The sequence below is a fragment of the Nyctibius grandis genome, chromosome 4, assembly GCF_013368605.1.
Source record: "Nyctibius grandis isolate bNycGra1 chromosome 4, bNycGra1.pri, whole genome shotgun sequence".
NCBI classification, from domain to species: Eukaryota; Metazoa; Chordata; class Aves; order Nyctibiiformes; family Nyctibiidae; genus Nyctibius; species Nyctibius grandis.
In genome coordinates this window covers 31,825,732-31,852,674 of record NC_090661.1, presented here as the reverse complement: position 1 = coordinate 31,852,674, position 26,943 = coordinate 31,825,732, and the positions used below count along the sequence as shown (strand labels likewise).

At 40.7% G+C, this 26,943-nt stretch overlaps 1 protein-coding gene across 6 annotated transcripts in view; it reads right to left on the bottom strand.

The window, feature by feature from the left end:
- DPF3 (double PHD fingers 3) overlaps nt 1-26,943 on the bottom strand; it is a 193,634-nt gene that overhangs the window by 24,048 nt on the left and 142,643 nt on the right. For 5 of the 6 annotated variants that reach the window (XR_011047938.1, XM_068397953.1, XM_068397951.1 and 2 more), the window contains exons 8-9: nt 18,237-18,374; nt 6,274-6,402 (exon numbers count right to left, since the gene is read on the bottom strand). Coding sequence is in view for 4 of the 6 variants with exons in the window: in XM_068397953.1 (XP_068254054.1) it covers nt 6,274-6,402; nt 18,237-18,374 (267 nt within the window). In the remaining 2 variants the exon portion in view is untranslated. Of the gene's footprint in view, nt 1-2,069; nt 3,432-6,273; nt 6,403-18,236; nt 18,375-26,943 lie in introns of all 6 variants that reach the window. The other variant, XR_011047937.1, reaches the window with a different exon arrangement.

The following is a 26,943-nucleotide window of genomic DNA, read 5'->3' as shown; positions in this document are numbered from 1 at the left end:
GGACTATAGTCAGCATGGAGCTCTGGATGGGCTGCAACAGCATGCAAGAACCTGGGGAAATACAGTGCTTAGTAAATGCTGAGCTCCATGCTGGCATCCCCACAGCAGTGGCGAGGTGCAGCTGGCTGGTTCCAAGTGTGTCAAGCCTACACCTCTCAGGAAGTACAAGGTAGACAAATGAAAACTGAACTCTCTTCAATCCTTGGTAATTCAGGTCTCCATTACTCCTTTGAGCTTTCCCCTGTCAAAGCATACTCTGTATTTTGAGGAACACTGGGTAAAATTAAAACTCTTTTCTTAACCTTCTAATCTGTCTAACATGACTGCTATATGGATACAAGAAGTAGATGCAAGATGGACGCAAGAAATCATGTTGTCTGTTTACTGTGGATTTGGCACATTTCTAGGTATTTGCTCCCTTTCTATTTTCCCTGTTGTTCACATGGGCACACCAAAGAGTAGCAAGAGAAAGAAAAAAAAATTTAAAAAGGAAGAGAATGTAATACTAATACCACAAATCTAAGTGCGGGGATTGAAGGGCAGGAGTAGCAGAAGAAATCAATCTGAACTTCATTTTTTAAGTTTTATAACATTTCAGGTTTGCGGTATTTCTTTGCAAACTGGGAACAACTCTACTTCTGGACCAGATTCTGCTCTAGGTTACATTAGCATAAATTCAGACAAAATCCACTGGACTTTACTGATATTACTCTTTGGTTACAGTAAGGTCAGTATGGAACAAGTGAGCCCACAGTGCCTCACACAAGGGCTAGTTCCACCCATTCTTGGTTGGGAAGTGTCTTCTATCTTGACTTCTGTTGCTCTTTATTTTAATGTCTGCATTACCTATATGTGTGTATGTGTCTGTGTGCATACATTTCTGTTATATGTTTACCTACACACACACACACACATAAAAATGATAGAGATATGCAAACTAAGTCCTAACTCTTTCAGGACTTTTGGAAAAGCAGACGCCTGTATGCCTGTGCCTCACCCCTGGAAGCCATTAGAAGTTTGAGTGTTTAGTAAATACCAAAGAGTGGCAAAATATAAAATTTATCTTGCATTCTTTCAGAGAAAAAAGAATCGGTTTTGGAAGGAATGAATGTTTTTATCAGTTAAAGTACACTTCTCATTGACAGCATTAAGTCAAAATATCATTGATTTGAACTTGATCAATTATAATACACCAGCAGGAACAGAATAGCAACAGAAAAGGATTATCAATATGGGGAAAGTTTAAACAAGGGTTTCTCCTGGCAGGTGTGCATGGCTCTGGCATGCACTGTCCTATGGTATAAACACACAGAGGTGTTTTGTAACACCATTATGAAGGCAGATTATTAATGTAATCTAGACATCAGTAGCATGTGTTCTGGATTTACACCCGTGTACCTATAAGCAGAATCTGGCCACTGCTTATTCCATATCTAAAGTGAACAGTAAAAAAATTAGAAACTGGATCCTTTCTCTTTTTTTTTTTAAGGTTTATAGGGAGGATAAAAAGGTTGAAAGAGCTCTCACAGACAGTATTGTGCTACCCCAGCAAAAGAAACAGGAGAAACAAAATCCATTTGGATAGGCTTCATTCATGCATTAGAACAATATATATCCAAAGTCTTCATTGCAAGGCTGAGATTTTTATTCTGGTATCAAAACCACACACCTCTAGTTTAAGGGTTAGGCACTGCCCAGATAAATGTCTGGTTTGCCTCTGATTTAAATAAGGTCATGATTTCACCCTGTTTGGCATTATACACATCAGTAAAAATACATCCTTAGAACCTAATCTTGCCTTCACTCCAGGGAGATTTTTGCCTGCATTAGGACAGCAAAACATAACCTACACACTGACTCCTTTTGAATCACTTCAGACTGCACACAAGGTTGTTCTGCTCCCACAGAACTTCCATTAATTTCACCGGGGGTGTGAACGTGGCGCATACTCATAACACAATTTAATCCACAGGACTTACTCCTACAACAAAGCTCAGTCAAGGCTCTGCTGAAAATCCAAGGCACAGAGATTTCACAATTGAGTGAAAGACATTTCAGCTTGGACATACCTTTCAAATCCTGCTGCATGTTTCCTCCTTCCTGGGAAAGTCGCTGGGAAGGCAGTCACTCTCTTCTCCATTGCCCTTGGAACCTTAATGAGTATTGCTTTGGTTTATTTCAAAATAAGCTATTGAAAAGCAAAGTGTCTCACGAGACACTACAGTGAGAAAAAACTGGGCGACACAGGAAAAAATGCTGTGAACTAAAATTTTAAAATGGAAAGAAAAGTACAGGTGAGGTATTTTTCCATATCATTTCTTCCATGATTCTGCTCCTCCATCTGTTTTGTCTTTGACGTCTACGACTTGCCATTCATATTCCATCCCTATGCTTGGAAATTGCTGTCCATGAAGTGAAAGGTGAAGGAAAAGAAAAAAAAAGGTAGAACGGAGTGAGGAAGACATGAAGGGGTGCACGGAGGAAGAGATCTATTGAGCGTAAAGGTGTCCAAAGGAGGGATGGAAACGTGTTCTCCAAGGTCATGGTCTTCAGTGGTGCTGCTTGTATTTTCAGGCTGTTAAAGACAAGCGTAGCAGGTGTACAAGAAGAGCCAAACTCCACATGCTACAGTAAGTGCAAAATCTCAAAACGCAGAAGCCATCACATCAAGGGTTTCCTTGTCCTCCAACAGAGTCCGCCCACAGTGGTTCTTTAGAAACAGTTCTATTATCAAGTAGATGTCCATTCCTTTTTTTTTTTGTATTTTTATTTAAAAAGTAGTTTTTCTAATAATATATAGAATATATAAATAATAATAATTAAAAAAAACTATTTGGGTTTGCTTTCTGCCCTCCAACCCATCTGTATTTTTCATGGTTTGCTGATATATATATTAGAAGTCAAGAAAATCAACTCTGCTCACTATTAAAAAAAATATTAAATCCACTTTTTACGTTTCCAGGGAGAAAGAGAAGGGGGGGAGGTGGGAGGAAAACAAATTAAAATGAAAAAAATAACAGGAAAATCAAAACCTTCTGTCTCTTCAAAGTAGTTGTCAAGAGCTTTAAACACTTGTGCTTTCAGTGTACACCCCACAGGAAAAACAACAAAAATGACAACCAAAAAAACCAAAAACCCCAGGACCTAAAATTAAAAAAAAGAAAAAGGTAATAATAATCCTAGTAGTAAAAAGGACAGCAAATCGCTCAAAGTTTGTGTGTCTTTTTAATTATTTTAGCAGCCGCCCTTTTTGTCTGCAGAGGGAGAGCTGCCACCACAGCCACCTCCTTGGCTCGAGAGAGGCTCTTCTGCATCGTCCTCGTCAAAGCCATGAAAGGTCGAGGTGTCGCTTTCTGACGTGGAACCGAACAAGTCCTCCGTAGTGCGTGCTGGCGCTGCTTCGTCCCTCCTGCCTTCTCTTCCCAAATGAGCTGACATGTATGATGAATATATCAGCACATGGGTTAAGCAACAGGCATCATCATCATAATTTTTTAAATCATCATTACTATTAAACAATTCAGACTATCGAGTTCATAAGTGTGTGCTTGTATGTGCCCACGCACCTCAACAACATAGCTCAGTAGAACTGCAGTAAGGAAAATAAAAAAGGATCAGTTTCTCTTTCAAAGAAAAAAAATCTACAAACAACACAGGTGCCCATAGGTATGGCAGCGAAAGGGTTAATCATGTTTTCCTCTCTTCAAAAGACATTAAAATGTTTTCTTGTGATTACTTGGATCAATTTTAAAAGATTTTTAGACCATATAAGTAATTAGACACTGTTAGCACTAAGTACAATGACTGTCCTTCAGACTGGTATCAACTGTCACAAATTTACTGCTATAGAAATGCAACCCACTAGACAGCTCACCAACCTCAGGACTATTTTGTATCCCTGTCCTTCACCTGATCCTAAAGAGCCTCCTCTGTAGACAAAATGAAATACATTTTGAAGACTAAGTGAAAGTAACCTAAGCAAATGCTTTTATTCCACCTTCATGGCATCTCCTTCAAAAAGAAAAAACCCAAAGGAAATATATACAGTTCAACAACTAAAACAACTAAGATGAGAAGTGACCTGTCTTGGGGAACACTGAAAAGTTCAAATGTGTGTGAGTCAATCCAACTTTCAACATGGAACAGGAAATTATCCACACAGGACATCAATAGCAGCAACAACAACAACAAAAAGAAGACTCTTATAAAAGAGAAGTCAAATACTGAAATCTGCAAAACTGAGGTTTATTTTCTCCCTTAATCAAACACGTTATGTGATTAATAGTATAGCCTTCAAATTCCCTCTTCAGGAAACAGAGAAAAAGATGTCTCTTGTGCCCCAGCAAAATGAAAGTGTGAGATTTTAGGGCTCACGGCTATTTTATTATTCAGAAACAGTAGCATGGTATTAAGTAACCAACTGTTTGGTCCCCACTCCAGCTACAGGAATCAGCCATATAACAAGTACACTGCATTGCTTGAGACACGTATAATTAAATCCTGTTCACAAAAAGAAAATGGATATAACAAAATAATTGGCAGATGAACCACCTTGTAGAGATGTGATTTTACTGACTTTGTGAAGGGAAGAAACAATATAATTTCCATGACCTTTCTTTCAGTATAATGAAAATGTTCTCCATGATCAAGACAGAGAAAGATGGCAGCCACCAAAGAGGTTTCATTGTTTTAGTTTACAGATTAGTGTGTGGTTTTACCTTAATCATTTTCATCACACATCAGTCACACCATTGCAGACTCCTATGAATGGCCCAGGTGGGTCAGAATTTGTACAGGGATAGCATTTAATGGAACTGATTTTGCACAATTTAGGTTACACGCCGATCTGCTTGTTCTATGACATTTAGGAATCAAGGGAATTAAGGTATTTGTGTTACATTCTGATATAATCACCATAGCAATGCTTAAACAGCAAATAATATGGATCCGTCTCACTGTGCCGTATCAGAACAATGCTGAAATGAGTTATATTGAACTATAACAATCAAGGGGAAGGGCAATGATCTTCTATGATGGCACCACAGACCACATGAGCTTCCCTTTCAGCTATTAAGAAGCAAACACGTATACACTAAAAGGTCCATGCCCCTGACTGCACAGCATTTGTAAGGACACCACTGGAGAAAACCAAAGGGGTTGCCATCAGTCCTCTGGCGACCAGTCAGTATCACTTCAGAATATCTTCAGAGGTCATGACAAGTGCAGAAGGCAATTTGTCAGTGAGAGTCTAGTCCTGCTCCCACTGAATGTGGTAAGAGGCTTACTATGAATTTCAGTGGGAGCATAAAAAGGCCATTCCCTTGGCACGAGAACACTGCACATCACATTTCAGCCGTCATGCAACAGACATCTTTCAGTGACTACAGTACAGAAGCAGCAGCAGCAATACGGAATTTCAAGGTCTCTTTGGTTTTCTGATTTCCATATGATAGTCTTATCACCACTAGTATCACCACTGTCCAGAAATATCACAACTGGAAACTTGGACCAAAGCTGGAATATGCAGTTGTTAAAGGTCTCCCATTCCCTTTACCACCGCCACCACCTACCACGCAAGCTATAAATAACTTCTCAGCTGGGATAAAATTTCCAAAAAGAAGAGAAAGAAAGAAAAAAAAAGAAAGGAAGAAAACAACAGTCCAGAAATAAAGACAACTCAGAATAGGAAAGACACAATTGCCTACATTTAAAAAGAGAGAAGGGAAGAAAACGAAGAAATAAAAACCTCTTTAAACAAAATTAATGATAGTCATCTTGTAAGAGGATAATTCTTGACAGCTACCCCCATCCCTACCCTGTAATTTCCTCCCTCTTTCTTTTTTGGATGAAGAAATGCATGAAATGTGTAATCAATGGAAATGCTTGTCATGCAACTTTCATAAATCTTGTAAGTAATTTATAGTTGTAATTGCAGCATTTGAAGACAGAGCCCATTCTTTAACATTGTCTTAGGATTTTCTCCTTCCATTTGAAGAATAACTAGTACATGTACCAATAGTCACAGAAGCAAATAAATACATTAAAATTTTATTATTTCATAAGACCCCATTATCTTAAAAACCTGAATCCAACAATGTGTTTTATGACAGAAAATTTCCCAGTCATCGTTTCCCACAAACACAGACAAGAGGTAAGACCTTGTCTTTTATCCCTTCCCAAGTGTGCTGCCTTTCTTCAAAATCTTCAGAAGGAGAAAAAAACAAATCACACAAATGCCTTTGTACAAGAAAGATGCAAGAAGGAGTCACCTACCAGAGCGCCCACAGTCTGAGCACGATACAAGTTCCTCAGGCCGGCCACTTTTTTTGTTCATATTGGAGCCTCCGAGGCAGAAGTCACAGTAGTTATTGGGAATGACGACCCCGTCTGGTCCTTTCTGGGCTGCAGTCAGGTTAGAAATCAGATTTACTTAAAGAACATTTGGTTTGGATATTTTCCCCGTCTCCTTGATATGATGTTAGGTCAGTGAGTTTGCAGGCCACAGTCTTCCCAAAATATTGTCAATTAGAACAAAAAGTGAACTGTATAAATCACCTCCATTTTAAGTACACCCTGTGTGGTATCTATTTTGCCTGAAACGTACTTCACCATTTCCTTTATAATGTCAGCCAGGCTGGTCCCTCACAAGAACCTGCTGCCAGAGATCCCTGTGCAGTTCAGGGACTTTGTAACACGTAAAGGCATAGAAACAATCCCTAATGCAGAATCAGACCTAAGCTGTCAGTGAGCCAAGCCTGGTTTTTCAGACATTATTGTAAACCCATAAAATAGAATTTCAGAAAGGAAAAATACATTTCCCAAACCTCAAAAACCAACAGGAAGGAAATGGGAGGGACACGTACCGCAAGTGGTTTTATTTCAAGTAGCATTTTCGGGGATTACATCTCAAAGTGGCAGAGTGTCCTTAGTTGAGAAGTTGGTTCAAACATCCTTGAATATTCATTCACAGGCAAAGCCATTTGTGGGTAGTTCACCCAAGGGTTAAGCTACGTGCAGCAGAGTGGATGTCCCCTGGGAGGAGCAGGAAGGGCAGCAGGTCCAGCACTGCCAGAGCACCCAGCACAGGTGCAAAAAGTCACCCCAGAACAGACATCCCAGCCAGCACAGTTAAAAACTCTTTCAGCCAAGAAAAAAGGAGGGAAATTACATTCTTGTTTTCCAGCTAGGAACGGTTGGAAAGGAGCAGGCACACAGTGGGTCTTAAGTAGAGGAGGAGGCAGTTCCCCTAGAAAGGAGAGAAGGGCAGAGGTCTTCTGCATTCTTCTTAGCTGAGCAGAACAGCAATGTGCTTTTTTTCTCACTCACAACTGCTGTTTTTCTCCTCTGCTCTCCCAAGAGGGAAAACTTCTTGTTCCTGCACACTCTAACTAGGAACTGGGGAAGGGAGAGGGGAGTGAGGGCAATGGCTGGTCTTCGTCTTTGCTTCTCCTTTTTTAACTTAAAAGTTGCAGTGGTATACCTGGCCTAATCCTACCCCATGAAGACTTCTACAAACTAGAAAATTAAGACCTTCAAATTGCACCAGCTATATTTAATTATCTTTTTAATGCATATTTTGTAACTTGCAGATTTTTAACAGATGTTTTGACAGCCTTTATTAATGGTCTTTTTGTCCACATCCAAATTTCCCCCAAAGAACAATGACATACTAAAGGGCTTCTGGTAGCAGTCCAAGACATACACTTAAAATTAAAATTTCCTCTGAGTTCAATCTGCTTTTCTGGTTTGGGTGCATCTAGTTATTCATTTACTTCCAGCTGTTGATTACCTGTGCTTTTTGGAGATTGGTAACTGAAAGATTGAAAGTAAGGTGAAATGAAGAATAAAATTAAAACCCATAACGCTGCAAATACATCAATATCTTCCTGTATGGTTGCTGAGTCCCTCACAGTATTTACCAAACAATGGATTTTGCTCTGAAATGGTCCTGGTTAGCAGATCCCCAGTTGTCCCAAAACCAGAGAGAAGCTCCCAGTGCTAGGTTAGCATTTTGCCTGTTTGCAGACAAGCATTTAATACGTGCTTGTAAGATAAGCAAAAAAAAGAACAGGAACCAGGTGGAAGCCTAGTGCACCCGATCATTTTAAGGGCTGTAACAAAATGATCATAAAGTTGCTACTTGTATATATTTTGTGTATAAAAAGCAGATCTCCATAGCATTTATTTTCCCACTACAGCCCCATTCTGAAAAAGTTAAGTAATTACTTCTTTATGTCGTGCAGCATCTACAGATAGGCCATGTGCAATGCAAACTCAGCAAGCTCAATGTTCAATGATTTTTTTTTTGTTCTTTATTATGTTACTTCACCTTTCATCTGAGTTTCTTAAAGTGCTTACAGATACTAAGATCCTAGTATTAACCTGCAGTGAGGTCAGAAGCCTCTTTTGCTGTTGACTTTAACCAAAGTGTTGCTGGGCCCTAATTAAGTCTCATGGTGAGGAGGCAGCATTGCATTTTACAGCTGAAAGACTTGGAGGTAGAGGATGAACTGGCTTACTCACAAACACACAATCCTGTGGTGAGGCCATAAATAAAAACAAGAATTCAAGGTGCCGGCTAGCAGACTTAGGAAAGAGCTCCACTTCCACCACCCCTCAGAAAGGTATAATTGATTTAATACTCTGCATCTACTGACTTAAATTTTTCCAATGCAGCTTATGACCCTAAGATCCACTGACCGTCAAACTCAAAATGGGACAGGGGACCTTGTGAAAATACATATACTGATCAATTCATCTGTGGTTGGGACAGGTGGAGGGTTTTCACTGACTACAATGAAGCTGAAGGGATTCTCCTAGAATACTGGCAAGCAAATAAGCATGAGTTTTGATCACCTCCTTTTTCTTTTTTCCTTTTTTTTTATTCCAATTTAATTTAATTTTTAATGTGAATGCTTATGTGCTCATCTATTGCTTGTCACTCATAAATATGGACCTGGCTCAGTTGAGTGTGATAGAGACATCAGGCCTGAAAAGTCATACACAGATGAGAAGTTCCTGAAGTTACTTCAACGATGTCTTAAATGATGTATCTCTAGAGCTAAATAAGCCAGGCAATGTTATTCTCTTCAATGTTTTTTTGTTCTAACAGGTGCAAAAACTAGAATCAAACCTGACTCAAGCTTATTTTCTTGAGCAGTACTGTACAGTGAATTAAGCCCCAGGCTAAATCACAGAAGGTTTGAGAATAAAGAGATTTCCAGATGACAGTAAGCAGAGTTCTTACTTTCAAAGGATTTTTTTTTGTGTATATCCTTGGAGTTTTTCGTTCTATTTTACTGTAGTTCACAAACGATGAGGGAATTAAGAAACAAAGCAAAGACAGCAAGATTTAACATGCAATATTCATAAGAAGGGTATCATGCACCAAAAGCCCAACCCGAATCCCACCCTTTAATCAATAAAATTACTTACAAAAGTAAGTATGGGAATGGATGCAGAAGTGAAAGCAATTAAATTACTAGGGACTAATATGCTGCTGCTTTTCATCTGAGACATAGTAATTAACTAGGTATCCACTTTTTGCGCACATCAATCACAAAGCAGAAGGCACTAGCTTAAGCCAGACAATATCTCAGCTAAGGAGAATTAACTCACTGCTACCTCAATCATTTGAATCGGGTGACTATAACCAAGGATTTTGTCTAAAATAAGAATCAGAAAGTGTTTTAAAGCAACGCCTTGAAAGCCGACCATGTTCTTGTCCTAACTTGCTCAAAACTCCTCTGATTTTCTTTTATATTACAAACTGCAACAACAGATGGAAAGCTCTGAGGGGCTTTGAGGAGTACTGCCCGAGCTAAGGTGTGCTCACAGGGCGTGCATTTACATCAGTTCCTCTTGCCATTTCAACTTGGTGTCACTTTCTCGTTTCATCAAAGGCCCTGTCTTCATCCACATCTGCCCCAAACATAGAGTATACAATTTTTAAACATACTTTTAAAAGTGGATTAAGGAGAGACACAGAAAGATCTGCACAGTTCGAATGATAGTTTCTCTGTACCTGAAAGCTGATTCATGTGAAGACAGGATGCAGACTGAAAATGAAGTCAGTATTTCCAAATAACTTTGGTATGTGCTTATTCTGAAATATATTTTTCCTTCTTAGCCTAATCAAGTTAATTTCAAACTATATCAAGCTAAGCAGAATAAAGACCTACTTAAAATATGGTAACATCATTCACAGGAGTCTTCTTGCAAAAGAAGTACTGTAAATTAAATACATTCGGTAGTATATCACACAGTAACTTTACTCTGTAGACAAAACCTAAAAAGCTAAACAAATTGACTGAGTTTATATATTTAAAATAACTTCTGTGCCTTCTTGCTTTTAAAGGTAGTGGGTCTAAACAGAGTTCTAGCTTCCCTTCTCCCCTCTCCAGGTAATCAAAAAAAACTGGAAGTTATCTTCCTCATGGTCTCAGTTTAATAATAAAAGAAAGCTGCTTCTAGAGAAATAACATCAAGAAATTAGGATTTTCTTTTCTACATCATCTCCTAGAGCCACACGACTCAATAAGAATCTTGGTTTTCTAGCCTTCATGGCTGCAGAGAGTATCTTGAATGGAAGGCAAGTTCAGAAGCAATTCTTGTCCCTGTTTTTTAACCAGAAAATTCAGAATACAGATATTTTAAATAGCTTTCCTTCAAAATGTGACCCTTAAATACATACAGACAAAACCCAAATAAATAGAACTTTGTATTTTTTTTTCAATTTTCTGATTTCTAAGTGAAGTTATTTTGATGATTGGGATCACGATCTTTAAACACTTGGAGCTGGAACCAGTGCTTAAAAGAAAAACTGTTTTCTCTGTTCCTTGGTACCAAATCACAGTTACATATATTTCTTCAGCCTGTAGGTAACATAGTATAATATTAACCATGTGGTTTAAGCTGTGCATCTAGGTTTGGTAGCATTTTATCCCTATTTTTTATCATGTACACACTACTGGAAAGGCAGTGGAGAATGAGGAGTAAAGCGTGTGCCTTGCCATAGGGGTGGGGGGCTGTGCATCCCTTATTTAAACAATTACAGTGGATTGGCTACAGTCGGACATATATGCACTCCCAAAGGAATTTTTCCTACCACATTTTGTCCAGCTCTTACCTGTTTCTTCTGGGCTTGATCCAAAACCAATAAAGTCCACTGGAAGTTTTCAATTCATTTTGAAAGGCTTCGAATCAGGCCATTTACTCTGTACGCAACAAAAATTTGCAGAGCACAATAGAGACCACGGGAACCTGAGTATAGGCCTGAATCAAGTCAATGCACTTTGCAACGGAGGGAAAGGGGTGGATTTGCTTTTTTTTTCCCCTCAAATCTACAAGACTCTTTGTCTGAGACGGGGGCCTGGTTTTCCTTTCCGCCCCCTCCCTTTTTCTCTCTGTTAAAGCGCAAGTCCAACATTTGGCTGCCTGTGCAGCAAAATGCCAGCCAAGAGCCTGAGATCATCAAGCCCCTTGGAGGACTTGATGACATATAATCCCAACCTATAGCCTAAGTGCCCCCATGTGCCTTCACTCTCCCCCCCACCGCTGCCAGCGCTCATCCCTGGCAGGCCTGGCCTGTCTCCATGGCGACCGGAGTGCCTGGCCGGGGCTGCCTCTGGCCTTGCCACCTGGTATTGCTTCATCTCTCAAGTGTAAGGAATTGCAGCGCAGTCCCCTTCATTTGCTACTCAAAATGTATCAGTGGAGGATAGGCAGGCTTGTGCAAGAAATTACGACATGATAACTGAATAAACAAATGGCTTTAAGCAGAAGGGAAAAGATAAGCAGCACTTGGACTCTGGCTTTGTTGGAGGAAGAGGAGGGAGATGCCTGGCTGGGCGTGCACCCACTCTGCCCCGGTCGTTGCTGGGCTGTAATGAGCAATGGTGGGGGTCAGAGAGGCGGGCTGTGGAGGTGCTTCTGTGCTCAGGGCTAGGCCGTGCCCTGGAAAGGAACTATAAAAGAAAAACATATATGTAACCCCTGGTGTGGTGAGGACCAGGCCAAGCACAGCTGAAATGCGTTCAAGGCTCTTGCTGTTTCACACATAGCAGCCAGGCAGAGATGTGCACAGTCATTTCTGCGGCCTCCTCGCCAGTGAATTAAGTGCAGGGTTTTTTCATTGCAGTTTTCCAGGAAAAAATGTAAATCAAACTGAATGAGAGGAAGTGGCCAATATCTGTGGGCATGTTTACTCTGTTGTTAACACCAGAGATAAGCATGTTGGCTAACCCCAAACTTGGAAGCGTTGGGGCACTCGATACAGAGATCCTGCAGCAGGCTGGAAGTGCAGCTTAGGTCAGCGGCGACACATCCGTGTCAATGCGGCACAGTATTCAACCAAATAAGCTCTGAACTTGGGTGTGGCACTGGGAAACGGCTGCTGTTCTGTTCCCAGAGTCAAGCTGATCAGCCTGCACAGTGCGATGGGCCTCCACTAGCTCAGCTCCCCATGCCACGCTCCCTGCACAGCACGGGCATGCCCTTTGCTGGCAGTCAGAGAAGCAGGCTATGCTACTGCGAGAGGTGCTGCAAACCACCCACCCAAAGTATTGCCAGTTCTCTCTAGTAACTGGATTTTATCTCCTCTTTGAGTTAGTGGGTGCTGTGGGGATAGAAAAAGCTGTTGCCTTTGCACAGTTTTTAGCTACTCTGACAGGTTTTCCTTTCCTACAGGCCCTGCTCATGGAGAGGTACAGCCATGAAGCGCTACAAGCTACAAGAAGTGCTACAAGAAGGAGGTACATCTGTAAGAGTCAGAGGAAGCCGCTGAATGTGGGGAAAGGAAAAGCATTTGATCATGTCTTTTATAGGAATCGATACAGCCCTTAAGTTGAACAGCTAATGAATAAGCTGAGAGGTGGGCAGTGGAAGGTACAACTAGGAAAATACAGCATCAATTGATCAGATCTGGTAGATGTGGGGAGTCAGCGTTCCTGCATCATAAGGCAGCACTTCATAGAAATGTCTGCACACTGATCTTATAGAGTCTTCTTTGGGAACACCTAAAGCATGGGCCAAAATCCCCCTGCTCACAATAAATCATTGTAACTGCCTAGTGCCTCACGACAATAAATGGTAGGACATACAGAATAGGAAGGCAGACAAAAGAGTCTAACATGTTAACATACGGATTTCCTGATTTTGAGGGGTACCTCTCCTGAGACTTGGCCTCTGGCGACTGAAATGCATAATTCCCATCAGCTCAGAGAACTCAGGGAGGGATTATAGTGCTCAATATACAGCCCCGTCCAGCAGCATCCCTCAGTATTCAGGTAAGAATGACCAGTGTCGTGAAATGGGTCCCTGCGACGTGTTGCAGGCTTTGGAACTGGAAATTACTCACTGGAGGAGTGCGAGAAGGCAGAGCACCTAAGTTCAAGTTCAGTCAAAACTTTTGGGTTTTACTTGGTTCAAATCTACATGGAGGAGAAAAAAAACCAAGGAGATAACGAGAAAGGAAAAAAAATTATAAATACGTAAATGATACTATTCTGTCTCAAAAGCTGACATGTTATTGAAGCAGCACATGGTTTTCAAAAACTAATTAGTCAAATTGGAAACATTTTCCCATAAACTACTGAGAAGCACTAGATGCTTCTCTTCAATGAGAGTTGCACATTGACAACATTTCAGGTCCTGGCCAGGCAGTATATTAAAAAAAAAAACAAAACAAACTACAAAAAAACTGCCCCACAACTCCAAACAAAACAACGAAAAGTCCCCTATGGGTCCCTGTACGTAGGAGATAAGTTTGGAATTTTCCACTATTCCAAAACTCTAAACAACTCATCTATTTTTTTCCTCAGCATTCCAAAACAGGGGCACAAAAGTCTGAGAAATTTACAGATGCAAATAGGGTTTGAGTGAAAATCATTACGCAGTTCCAAACTCTGCAATCACTACTGTTTCTTTTAGTATTCTGACTCTTTTTCCTTATGAAAACAAGCTCTGGAAAAGAAAAAAACCAAACAGATTAAACTAACAAGAAGTCACTTCAAGGTAATGTACATATTTTCACTGAAAAGGCACCTGCTGCAGGGTATCTTGTCACAAGGTGGGCATTGATGAATCCTTGCATTCAGAAGTAGCTCCCATCATGGCCCCAGTGAGGATCAGCACCGAGGCAGGGAAAAAGTAGGCCTGATGTAGCTTTTCAAATGGATGCTGCTTGTGGAGAGGAACAAACAGCTCGTCTCCAACTGAGGGGCTGACTCTCGTCATTTATTCATGGCCAGCCCCCTGCCTGGATGGAAATAAAAATGTTTCAAAGATGACTGTGTGGGGGAGCTGGAGGACAGCTTGGAGGCACACTGAGGTTAGCACATTAGTTTTTTATCTCTGGAGACTGGGTATCCAATTATGCTTAGAGTACACAAACAACTTTGGCTGGTCTCTCCAGTAGAGTTTTATCCACATCATAAAATCTGCAATGGAACTGGGCACAACAGGCTGATGCCTGAGATAACGGACACAGGTGGTTTTGCAGGTCAGATGCGCAAGCTAGAAGAGTGACAGGAGGGAACAGGACTGCATTCTCGTTAACTACGTGTATTGTAGGATGGACCAACCTGCACCTGCAGCTAGGCCAGCAACAGCCCGCACAATGTGCTTTATTTAGGATTGTCATTGGCCAAAGTGCTTGTGGGCACAAGATCTGTTCTGTTGCTGTTTACTGCACAGCTGCCTGTAACCAACATTTCACACAGCAAAATGCCACTGCAAACTCTTGTCCTTTAAAGGAGAGGAAGTTTTTCTCCGTGTAGACACACTATCCTATTCTTCTAGGAATTAAGGAAGAGTATTTATACTAGTACACTCATTCACACACACATTTCAATAGATAGACATCTAAAGTAATTCCTGTATCAGAAGTGTCTCAAAATTTGTGAGCACCAGCTGCCCCCAGAGCTGGTCTGTACCCATGGAGTGAGATGGAATAAAACAGCAGGTGTTTTGTGGCAGTCCTGGATGCACCCTGGGCTCACAAATCTCACGCTCTCGGTGCCAACATGTGGAGGAAAAGCCAGCAGAAAAAAAAGGCTGAGAATGGTGTGGGATCATTTCTTTTTATCAGTGGAGTTGGGAAGGGGGGAGTTGACTTTTTTAAGGGTTTTCTATAACTTCCATTTCACAGTTCCATACTAGGGTAAAAAAATCAGAGAGTAGGTAAAAAATAAATGCGTGTGTAGGCAGAGGCAAGACTAGGCACTGGGGAAGGGTATTTATCTGTGTCAAAGGGCTAGATAAGACATACAAAGAAACTAAAGCTCAAACAAAGCATAGGCTAAGATGTTTTAGGAAAGGCAAAGGCCAGAGAAGACTGTTGAACTATCTTCCATATTGCAAAGGGTAATCTATAGGTGAGGAAGAAGGACAGAAGGAGAGAAATGTAAATAAACAAACCTTCTACAAGAGCCAAGGACAGCGAGATGTGCCAAGGAGGCGAGATGTGGGGCTTGGGCCAGTCTCTGCTCTTTGATACACATCTATTCAGTGGTTCTCAGTTTCAGGTAGGTTCCTTCTATTTACATCTCTTTTCCACTCCCTGGATTATTTACTCAACTACCCAGATTGGTCTGTGCATGAGCAGAAGAGTAAATATAAAGGGGACTGGTGTACAGAAAGACAAGAGGCCATCAGCTCTTGCGCTGGCACCAGCCAGGGCATCAATAGCTGAATCCTGCATAAGCCCCGCTCCAGAAAGCTCCCTCCTGCATCAGCACAGCTGCTGTTACCACAGGTACTGCAAGGAGCTGAGGCTGCAGAGGAGATGCAGGTACAAAGGAAGGAAGTTCATACTGCAGCTGCTCACATGAACTTTGCTGACCCAGTGCTCACCTCCCACAGCATGGTGAATTCCAAATGGCTGGTTTGAATTTGCCTTGCCTTTTCTAAATCAGACTGCTCATATCTCTCTAACACACTGCTCAGCAAATAACCAGATCCTGTTCTATACCGTATCTCTGGTCCTCCTGTTCAGTAGGTTGCAGATTAGCTGTTTGGATTAACATCCCCCCCCCCGTCTTCCCTCCCACCCTCCCCCCTACCCCCCAAGCCCATGCAGAGAGGATTCTTGAAGCCTGAGCCCTGCGACACTGCAGACCTGTCAAATCTAATTCATAACACATGCCTAGCAGTTCTTAGGGGAGAGGAAGGATCTGATGCACTGGCTCCCCACCATCCCCCTGTACAAAGGGACCATTTAATGACTGCACATTAGTAATGTGGACAATTAGCATTCACATGGAAGATAAATGGCAGCATAAATTAAATATCGCCAAGTGAAAAGAGCAAAGATGCAAGATCTGAGCTCAAGGCTGTAAACAAACAGGCAAAAAGGAACAAACAGCCACTGCAACAGCTAAGCCATTTGGGAGAGTTACCTTCGGGCATCTGGGACTTTCCCCAGGAGTGATCTTCACATTCGCATGGCTGTTGCCTGTACCTTACTGGCTCCTGGCTGGTTGTTAAGCAGATTCTTTCTGCTCAGGAATCTGGACTTCAGAGTGGTTTACCCCACTGCTCTAAACTGCCTGTTTGGGGATCTGTGCATCAGCAGCTTCCCTCTGCCACACGCATCACACAGGAGCTCTGGGGAAACACAAACCCGAGCAGCTCCCTCTCTACTCTTTCCCATAATGTAGAATGCACCTTTCTTTCCATGGGCCAAGGTTGGCTGCTCCTAACCTTACCACAGCTTTTCTGGCTCCTCTTCTTCCTAACTTCTATCATTTCCTAAGCACCAGAAACATAAGGACTGAGACTGTCCTTGGCCTCTGTGACAAGCTGAAAGGCAGGGGACACTACCCTTCTTTGTTTGGGCATCTGTGCAAGGCCATTATCAATATTAATTCAATACAGATTTGCAATATGCCTCTCAGATATACAACTGACTACTGCGGGCACAGAAAAAAAAAAACAACAGAGATGATGTAAATGCTAAGTAACAAAAGCTATTGGCTGAACACTGACATTCTCCAGCCTGCCCAAGCAGTCGCTTAGTGCATTGACAGCTCAAGTTTATCAACAGCTGGAGGAGTCAAAATTACTTTTGCTGTGAACCTACAAAACATGTGAATAACTAAAAGGTAGAGCATAAAAGTGACAGAAACATAGGGACTGCCAAATGGGATCACACTAAACAGCCCTTCAAGCTCAGACAGTGGCTAGTAGCAGATGCTTTGGAGGAAGGAAACCCCCCTCCCACACCTCCCTGGGGACAATTATCAATTATCCAGCTTAGAAAGAAAATGTTTTCCTACTTCCATATTTCTTCCAGTTCTTCTTAATGTATTAGAAAGTGTTTGCCTGGATATTTTTCCCCATAAGCATTTAATTGCTTTGTCCACGTTGCTCATCACTTTGAACTAAAATGACAGAGTTCACATGGTGATCTGAAAGGACTTTTTGAAAGTGAACAAAGCTATCTACACAAATCCCAAGGTGAAAGCAAACATCACACAGTATTGCACACTGGAAAACTGAGAAACTGGGCCTTAGAGACTTGCAAAAATCGGTAATAAAACACAGTCTCCTTGACTCCCAGTTCTGTGCCTAAGAAGCAGAGGAACGACAGTCAAATAGGGCCATCTGGACCACTAAGATTTCTTTCAGTCCTCTGCCAGTGTGGGGAATCTAGGCACATAACTCTTCTCTCCTCTCATGTTCCAGCTCTCCTCCTTGCAGATCAGTACTGATGCTTTTTCATAGTTTTTCCCAAACTGTAACTAAGAAGCTGCTTTTAGTAAAGTTGAGGGTAAGCTGTTTGGGGAGGAGATGCAGGGATAAGGGGGACAGGTGCTGCGAATTTCATACCTAAAAAAACCTGAGACATGGATAAATGTCTCTTATTCAAAGGGAAAACAAAGGCAGCCCCCTCAGACTACTGGATGTGCTTTTCCTTGACATCCCTGCTAACAGCCACTGGGAAGCTGCTTGATGATGGGCAGGTTGGGCACCTCTTCTTTTCCGCCCTCCTCCTTGGCACCTGCTCCCCACAGGAGCAGTAATGGAAAAGTGACTTGCTGCAGAGATAATTCTGGGTTTGAAATGAATTTCTGACTAGCTGAGCCAGCACCCATGTGAGCTGCAGCTTATTAGCTCCAAGCATCCAGGTCCCAATCACTTACGACGGAGCCAGGCAATCACGCCAGCCTCCACAAGGCAACAACAGGGTGAGGCAACATCCCTGAAAAGGATCTCAAAGGGAAAATACTACTCACGTTTGTGGTTTTCATTTCGGTGGACAGGGGAGGAGCGGGTCTCCTGCTCACGGGCTTCATCACCCTCTTCGCTGGCAAGGTGGGTGTGAGCATAGTGGTAGCTCAGCCCCGGCCTGTTCTTGTAACGCTTGCCACAGACTGGGAGGAAAGGAGATATGAGGGAGGGGAAGAGAGAAGGGAAACATCAGTGTGATCTGCAACAATGGCAGTGTCCTCTCAAATAACACTCCCTCTCCCCCGAAAGCAGCACCACACACTCCATGCACCTGCCCGAAACTCTTCCACTCGACATTGGTGAAAGATGACAGAAGGGCAGCACTGCAGCCGCAGGTCCCCAAACAAGCTTTCTTCCCACCATGCTGCCAGAAGTCCTTCCTTCAGGCCTAGGCAAATGCACGTGCAGTCTCTGCAGCTCATACAGCCCTAATTTTCTCTGCTAAGATTACTAACAAGATTGCACATAAAATTAAATGAAATGCCAGTTCCAATGTTGGTGCTGCACAATGCATAGCAATAGGGACTGGACTGAGAGGAAAGGACATTATTTTCTTCGTTACTGATCTCTGAGAAAAGAAAACAGTTGTTTGGAGTTTTTTTGTTTTGTTTTCTTTAAAAAAGGCTTTCTATAAAAGGGTAATAAATAGCTTTATTCACAGATTCCTAGTCAAGACAAGGAGATGGAAATCATCCACAGTTTCTTGCTAGAAGAACATGTAGTAGTGATACTTATTTGCCCAGGTAAACTTCATATTCAGCATCCCAATAAATAATACAACGTGTGACAGAGCATCCTCCTGCTGAACTTTTGTTTATTTTAGGACTAAGTCAACAGATATTAAGAACAGGATCAAACAATTCAGAGTGATGAAAGGTCTACATTTTCACAGGGAGCTCACCACAAGGGCAAGCTTCATCATAAGATTCATTACATACAAATTCAGCTTCTATAAATTTTAAATTCATGTTATTGTCTCTAAAAGTTATATCTTCAAAGTAGTCTCTGAGTGTCCATTTTCTTTTATACAGCTATTTTGTCTACCAATACAATTATTGCCATTTTAGAAGATTAGGAAACAAGGACAAAGAAGCTTAGTGCCCTTCCTGCAAATTTTTACTCCCAGCCACATTTTCAGCCACTTTATTAGCTTCACTAACCTCAAGGATTTCACACAGGAATCAATGTCATGCCCAGTAGTCTGTTCTACATAGCTTGCTTAGGAAGGCGAAGGAAGTGGTGCCAGAAGAGAGAATAGAACCCAGTGGTCTCTAGTTCTCTGTCTTGTTTTTAGACCCCTTGAAAAAAATCTCCAAGGGGGAAGTCACCATCCACTCCTAAAAACTTCACTCAGCCCTAATACTGAAAATGTATCCTGCAATGTATACAGATACTTACTTCCCGTTCCCCAGACACCTGAGTCTGGGAATGTCATAAGGCTCCATAAATCAAAGAAATCAGAAAAAAACACCCACCCAATTATTTATTTATATATAAGTAAAACTTCCATTATTATACTTTTCTGCTACTACTCACAAAAAGCCAGTTGATGGTCCACATTCTGGAACAGATTATAGAAATTGTAAATCAAAGCCTAGCATGATAACATATTTCATTCTCTATCTCTTCTAGCTGATTTGCAAACTCCCTCAAGGAAAATACTGTGCCTTATTAGAAACATGTAAAACAACCTCATGATATGAATAAGATGAGCGATCTGGAATATTAGATACTTTTATCCCAGTTTTCTCCATTCTTCAAGGTTATGATCACACAGTCATCATAACAGGACAAAAGCTTTTTCCAAATGCAATATGTCTTTAGCCACAGATCTTTTAAGTCTTTGAATGCCCTTGATTTAGAAATGAGAACTCCTGCAGGAGGGAAAGGGAAAGCTGAGGAGAAATAAATGCCCAGATATGTATGAACATCCATTCTTTGAAGCATTTGCCCTCATTTCATATGTAAACCTAACTCTATTGCCAGACATTTTGAACAACTGGACTGCTGTTAGATGCAGGCTCTCCACAAAACGTCAGTTCGGTCTCCCTTCTTCTAGTACCAGCCATGTATTCTTCTAGTGCATTCTGCAGAGGGAAACTACTCCTCCTCCTCTGCAGTCCTACAGAGCAAAGGACAAGCAGTGGAACAGATGCTGACAGAGAGTCAAACAACAAGATATCCACAGTTCTGTATGACTTTGTCTCCACTTTTTCAATAGTGGAAAAAGTGTAACACAAAAGTAATCATCAAACCGGAGACAGCTACAAAATGCTCACTATTTAAATTATTTCAGAAAGATAACCCCCCTCTAATTACACAAATATTACAGCATTTCTTAGAATGGAGAGAGAGATTTATATTTCTAGCAGATTATTTGAGCATCATACTAAGTATCCTACTCTATATCCCTTACTTGTGTGTGTTTGAAGATGAAAGTCAAAAAATAATTCTTCTGCTATGAATTACTAATATGCTCTAAAACTTCTGTCTACTTAAATTATTTTCAGAGCACTATCAGGTAATCAGTGCTGTACTGAAAAAGGAGGAGGCATTTGGAGTTAATAGCTGCATGATACACACTACCCAACTCTATCTTACTCTTACATAGCTTGATGCTGCATTAATGCTAACCTAGACACAAAATCAGAAAAGCTTCAAAACACAGTCCCATATTAGAGGGAGGTTTAAATTTCAAAACAAAAATATTTCTAGAAATTCTACCAGACTTTATTTCATTCAGCTCTGCCTGAAAACATACCCACAATTCTAGCTCTACTATTGTCACCTTACAAAAGCACCATGTCCTCAAATAAAGGTCTCATGCATCTTTCTCCCTCCACGCACGAAAGGAAACTTGCATTCCCTGCAGGAAGTTGCAAGGCCACAGGAGTTTAGGATGGCATAGAAAATCAGATGGGTCTGCAGACTTGCCCTTCTCCAGCAAAAAAGTATCAGCTCACCAGGAAAAACAGCCAGTATCAATATAAGCTGAGGCAGTAGTAATTCTGCATCTGAGCCCTTCTCACTGCCAAAACGCTTTCAGATGACCTTCAAGGGTGGCAGCAATCAGAGACATGCCTAGCTAAAAAGGAAGTTGGAGGACTTCATAATCAGAGCTGAGGCAAAGGAGTTCTGTTTACACAGTCCCAACAGATCCTGTGTAGGACCAAAGATTTGCAGCTTCCAGCAGCTTTTTTTTCTTGGTGTCTAGACTTGTCCGCCTTTCAAATTCATGTTCTGTCATGGAAAAAGTCTGAAGCGATGCCATGAGTTGAAACTGCAGAGATTTCCTATTCCCCAAGCAAATTAGACTTTTGCAGGGGAAAAGGGGTATCATGATATTAGTCAGGCAAAAGAACCATTGGCTTCAGTGAGACTTTGCTAGAATAAAATCTAAGTCAGAACTTCATGGTTTCTCCAACAGATTGAATCTTCCCGAATTCACCCTAATCTCTTATTTTCCAGATAGAGCACATTTTATTAATCTACCATATCACTGTGCTAAGAAGTAGTTTCCATAAAAGGACGGTCATTAATAAACACTTAGGTCTTATATAACTCTTCCCACTGCAAGACTGGCTTTTCAAACATTAATTAATCTTCCTCCACATTCCTGAGTGGGAAATACTATTCACATTTCACTTCGGAAAAAAGAGGACCACAGGGGGGTTAAGTGAATTGCCCACACAGTGGTCTTTTGTCATTACCAGGACTGGAATTCATGAGTTCCAGCATCCAGACCAGTGCTCACATCACGTCCCATTCTCTGAGCTGACAAAAGCATAATGAGAACTGGTTCTCCCAGTCTGGTATGTATGCTGGTGATTAGTTCTTAACGCTATGCAGCTCACACATAGCAAGTGCAAGTGTACCTTTCATAAACTTTGCCAGGTGGCCTTGCCTTTCTTTCAGCAGCTTTGACTTTTTTATCTTTAATTTTACTTGCTGGATAGGCTCTTCATCTTTGCATGTGGTAGATTTCATACCTAATCTCAACACTGGGAAGTTGACTTGATCTTTAATTAGGTAGCTCAGCCCAATGAAAACAGTGGGAGTTTGTAGAACGTAACCCACTCCAATTCCTCTGGCATTCAAAGGATATATTTTTGCTATATGTGAATGCCATCTTAGGAACAAGCTGGGTGAGTAAGCAGTAATACAGCAGTGCAGATCAAACGCCACAAATGGGGAAGATTTTATTTGGCCACCAGACCCTCTCCTGTGATGAACCTTACTTTCCTTCCAATTTGAAGACTGAAATGAAGACGTTACACAACTGCGTTATGGGGGAAAAACATAATTTGCAGACAGTTTAATCACAAGCATTGAGTGCTCTGTTCATAAAAGAGAGCTCTGTTCTAAGTTCTGGCCTGTAACAGCCCGCAACTCTTTGGATAAGCAAATTCTCACTCTGTTTACGTTTCTCAATGAGTAAAATTAATATAAAATACTTTCCCTGCTTTAAAAGGGGATTTGAAATCTATGACTTAAAAGACTTCCTCATCAAATATTTAATGGCTGTGTTGCTGTCATTTTGAAATTGTTACACATTTGGTCCTTGGCAGGCTGTGAGCTATGTTCCAGCCAGCTCTCCACATATATTTTGCACAATCTGTCACCAGTATGAGACAGAAGGAAACAATCCATGTTTTTAGTGGAAACAGGAAATTGAGGGAGTACATGCTTTTTTTTTTTTTTTTTGTCACTGAATCTTGCCCCCCTCATTGTCTTTCTTTGCTTTTCTCCTTTGCTTCCTGTTCTTTCTTCTCAGCTGGGCTGTGTCAAACACTAAATCTTAAGTTAACTGCTGGCAGGCAGTCATTCCTCAAAGTTATCTTCCTGTCCTACCATTTGCTCCACTCCAAAAAATCTCCATGTTACAGTTATGCCCACACTCTGACACATCTAGAGAGCTTACATGCTAACAGTGTATTTTGACCTCCACTGATGGGAAGGCATTGTGTTTGTCCCTCTTTGATCAGTACTGTCATACTATACGCTTCTAGTATTAGATCAGCTATTTAGTAACCCATTTCATAGAGGATTTTCTGTAGGTAGTAAATAGTCCTTGTTTCAGTGCCCCCAGAGGACAAGTCCCAGAATCTACCTGCTGTATTAAGATCACAGGAACGTTGAACTCCAGCACAAAACATGCACAGGTCAACAATATATATGCCCATATTTCAATAAATGAATCGCTAGCAGGAGCAAAGGAGAAAACAGGTAGCCTATACGAGTAGAAAATGTTCAACTATCAGAGTCAACTCTGTTCCCCTCTTACCATGTGATGTACTCCAGACCTGTGTTACTCAATATTTAAAAAAAGAAAAAAAAAAAGAAAAAGAAGTGTCCTTGCCTCTCTAATCTTGGCTTTTCTACCAATAATGTAGTCAATGAAAGTGAAGTAAAGCAGCTATTGTGGGAGAGTTGTTTGTCGGGTTCATCTGAACAATCATCTTATTCGAGATCTTATTGCTTATTAACTACTTAGGGATTCACTAGAAAGGATAATACCAGGAGATGATTTAGGGCTTAAACTGCTAATAGTTTAAAGGGAAGCTGAAGTCATGATGGAGATTTATGAGAAGCATGTAAAAACATAATGCTATAATCAGAGCATTTTCAAATCAGCTTGTCATTGTGATATTTCACCAAAGGTCTGTCCTAACAAGCAGCAGTTCATAGTGTTGAACTCATTCATAGTATCTGTAAGAATGAAGACAACAGATTAAGTCTCAGAGAACTGGTAAAAATCAAGCTAAACCAGGATTTATCTTGTAGGCCTTTTGTATTCCAGCAAACCTTCCAGAGAATCAATAAGATGTTTGTTAAAATGAGTATGACAAGATCAGGTCCATTTCAAGGAGATGAGAAGGAAGGCAGGTGAAGTTAGCAGGTAATTACTAAAGCCATTACTTTGTGAACATGTACAATAAAATAGTTCCTAAAGGACAGGCCTCAAGGAATTGCTTTTGGCAAGTCATGCTAGAAAAATACAGAATTTAACTGTGATTTTCTAAGGAAACTAAAAGAGAGAGATCCTTGGTACCTATTGAAACTCAGTGGAATCTGTTGATCTTAAGTGACTTAAACTACCTGAAGACTCAACCTTTTGTTGGCAGAACCTACAATATATTTAGTGGAGAAAGAAAATGGGGAAGAAAAAAATTAACTTCAAAATAATGAAATTTCAATGCCCTGCTGGATGATGAACTCACAGAAAAAGCAGGAGGATGTTTCAAGCTATAGTGATTTGGATGTAGGGTCAAGCATTTTTAAAAACAAAACCATGTTCTGAATAAATATTGGTAGTTCAAAGTCAAGTTCAAAGTGTTCACTTAGGCAGCAAGCCTTATATGATCTGTAGGCACAATACAAGCAGATAGGCACTTAGTGGGATATTCAGGGAAAACAGTTTAGGAGCCTACCTGCAGTTGAAATCAGTGAGAATTAGGAGCCTAATGTTTTTGAAAATTTCACAAGGCACCTTTCTGTGTCTTCAAGCACCTGAAAGAGTCCATTTTGGGCCCAATGCTTGCCTCTTTTTATCATTAATTTGGAGGGTTGAATAGAGAGTGAAAGAATCAAACATGCAGAGAACTGACTGTTCGTGAAAATATTGGAATGATAATAAAAATATATCATATGAGTTTCATTAATCAAAGAATTCTTTCATAAAAAAAGAGATCAATCCTCGGTACCTATTGAAACTCAGTGGAATCTGTTGAACTTAAGTGACTTAAACTACCTGAAGACTCAGCCTTTTGTTGGCAGAACCTCCTTACATAATTAGTAAATATTAATATGGCATCTAGTATAAATAAATAAAACACAGAATAAACAGGACAAAGCAGTATAATGAAGAAACTAAAGATGATAGATAATCTGCCTGAGTAGAAACAGGTTGAACAGGGAAGGAACAAGAAGCTATAGCATATTAAACACGAACTCGTGGTAGACAAGGATGAAAACTCCTTTGCCAGTGAAACATGGCACAGCACTGGAGAGCAGTGTCTTGCACTGAAAAAGGGTTTACTCAACAACCTATTAGGTCAGCCATCTCTGTACCTCTCATAGATACATAACAGAGCAAGTTGCATAAACTCAAGTTCTATAAGTAAATGCAAGTTACATGTAAATGTATCCACCATTCATCTTCGGAACTGTTTCTATCCTCAGAACAGCATATTCTACTTAGTCCTGGCCACCGCTACTTAAATAAGACCCTTTGGAGATTTTCCAGAGAAAAGAAACAAGCTTAGTAAAAGAGCTGAAGAAAACACAGCTGAAAGAAGTCCCGTAACTGTTCACAGACATAGAAAGATGACATTGTTATCCACTAAGAACAGAGCAAGAACTGCTGGTCTTAAACTGCAGCAGAGAAAATTCAGGTTAAATAACTAGAGAAACCTGAAAATGAAGTTTTTGATGAAAGAATCAGCTTCTACAAAACACTATAGAATCAGTGTCTCTGGGTACATGCAAGGTTGCATTAGTCACTGATCCAGCAGAGATCATAAGAAGGTTTCAGTCAATTCTCATTTTGCACAAGGAATGGATCTGAATGCATATCTGAGCCTCAGAGGGGCTATGAATAAAGGATATGATACAAACATAAGTTGTTATGCTAAGATAGCGGTTTATATAGGAATAAAACTAAAAGGAATAAAACTAAAAGGAGACAAGAACATATTGGTAAAAGGAAAAGAAACAACTCCTTTTAGAGATGGGCAAGGGAAATCTTCCATAGATATAGGGACAGGAAATAAAGGTGGAAGTATGTAAGCAGGTAAGTCTCCATGGGAACACGAGAAGAATGAAAGCAGACAAATTAGGATGGACAGCAGGAAAGTTAATAACTTGTAGAGATTCAGTACAAAGTAACCGCTCTGGCTAAAGGAAGTAGGTATCTGGAGTCATGAAGCTCAGGTGCTACAACCGATTGCAACTTTTAAACCAGAATATAAGTTTCTTGACAAAACTTCAGAGAAGCTTTTTTTTTTTTAAATAGTAAATAATATATAATAAACAATATGAAAATAGTAGAAACATGTTTAAGAACACTGCTGTGGTAGAACTGACAGTTCCCCAGCTGATCACTTGACAATGACATGACATAAATTCTTACTACATACGTACATATCCATACATTCATTCACTCTGTCCCTCCTTTAAAAATCACATGCCCCGTTTACTGTGAACAGCTGTGGTGGCGTATCTTCCACTTCTCTTGCTTGACATCAGAGGCTTTGCTTTGCTCCTCCTTTTCACTTTGCTCCTCCAGCCCTACTTTAAGGCATCTTCTCTATCTCCTAGCCAGGTATTCAAGCTGTGTTTGGGTCTGGTCTCATACATCAGATGACCTGTTCAGCTATGTTACCATTTCCAGCCTATACTCATCTCACACCGGGCTGCCCTGCCACTTTCATTACCCAAGCATTCATCCCAAGGGAGCTCAAGGCACAACACTATCCAATGCAACTGATTGGTTGAAAATCTGACCAACTAGTTCTAGCTGATGAAACAAGGCATTTCATGATTATGTTAGCAATTTTATCAATGCTTTGAATGGTCAAACATTTTATTCTGAACTTCTGATACAGTATATGTTCAATAAAATCAACTGAAGTATTTCAGAATATTTCATTCCACAAAACAAGCAGCCAATGACCTTTTCTTAAAAACACAGGATGACAAAACATTTTGAGC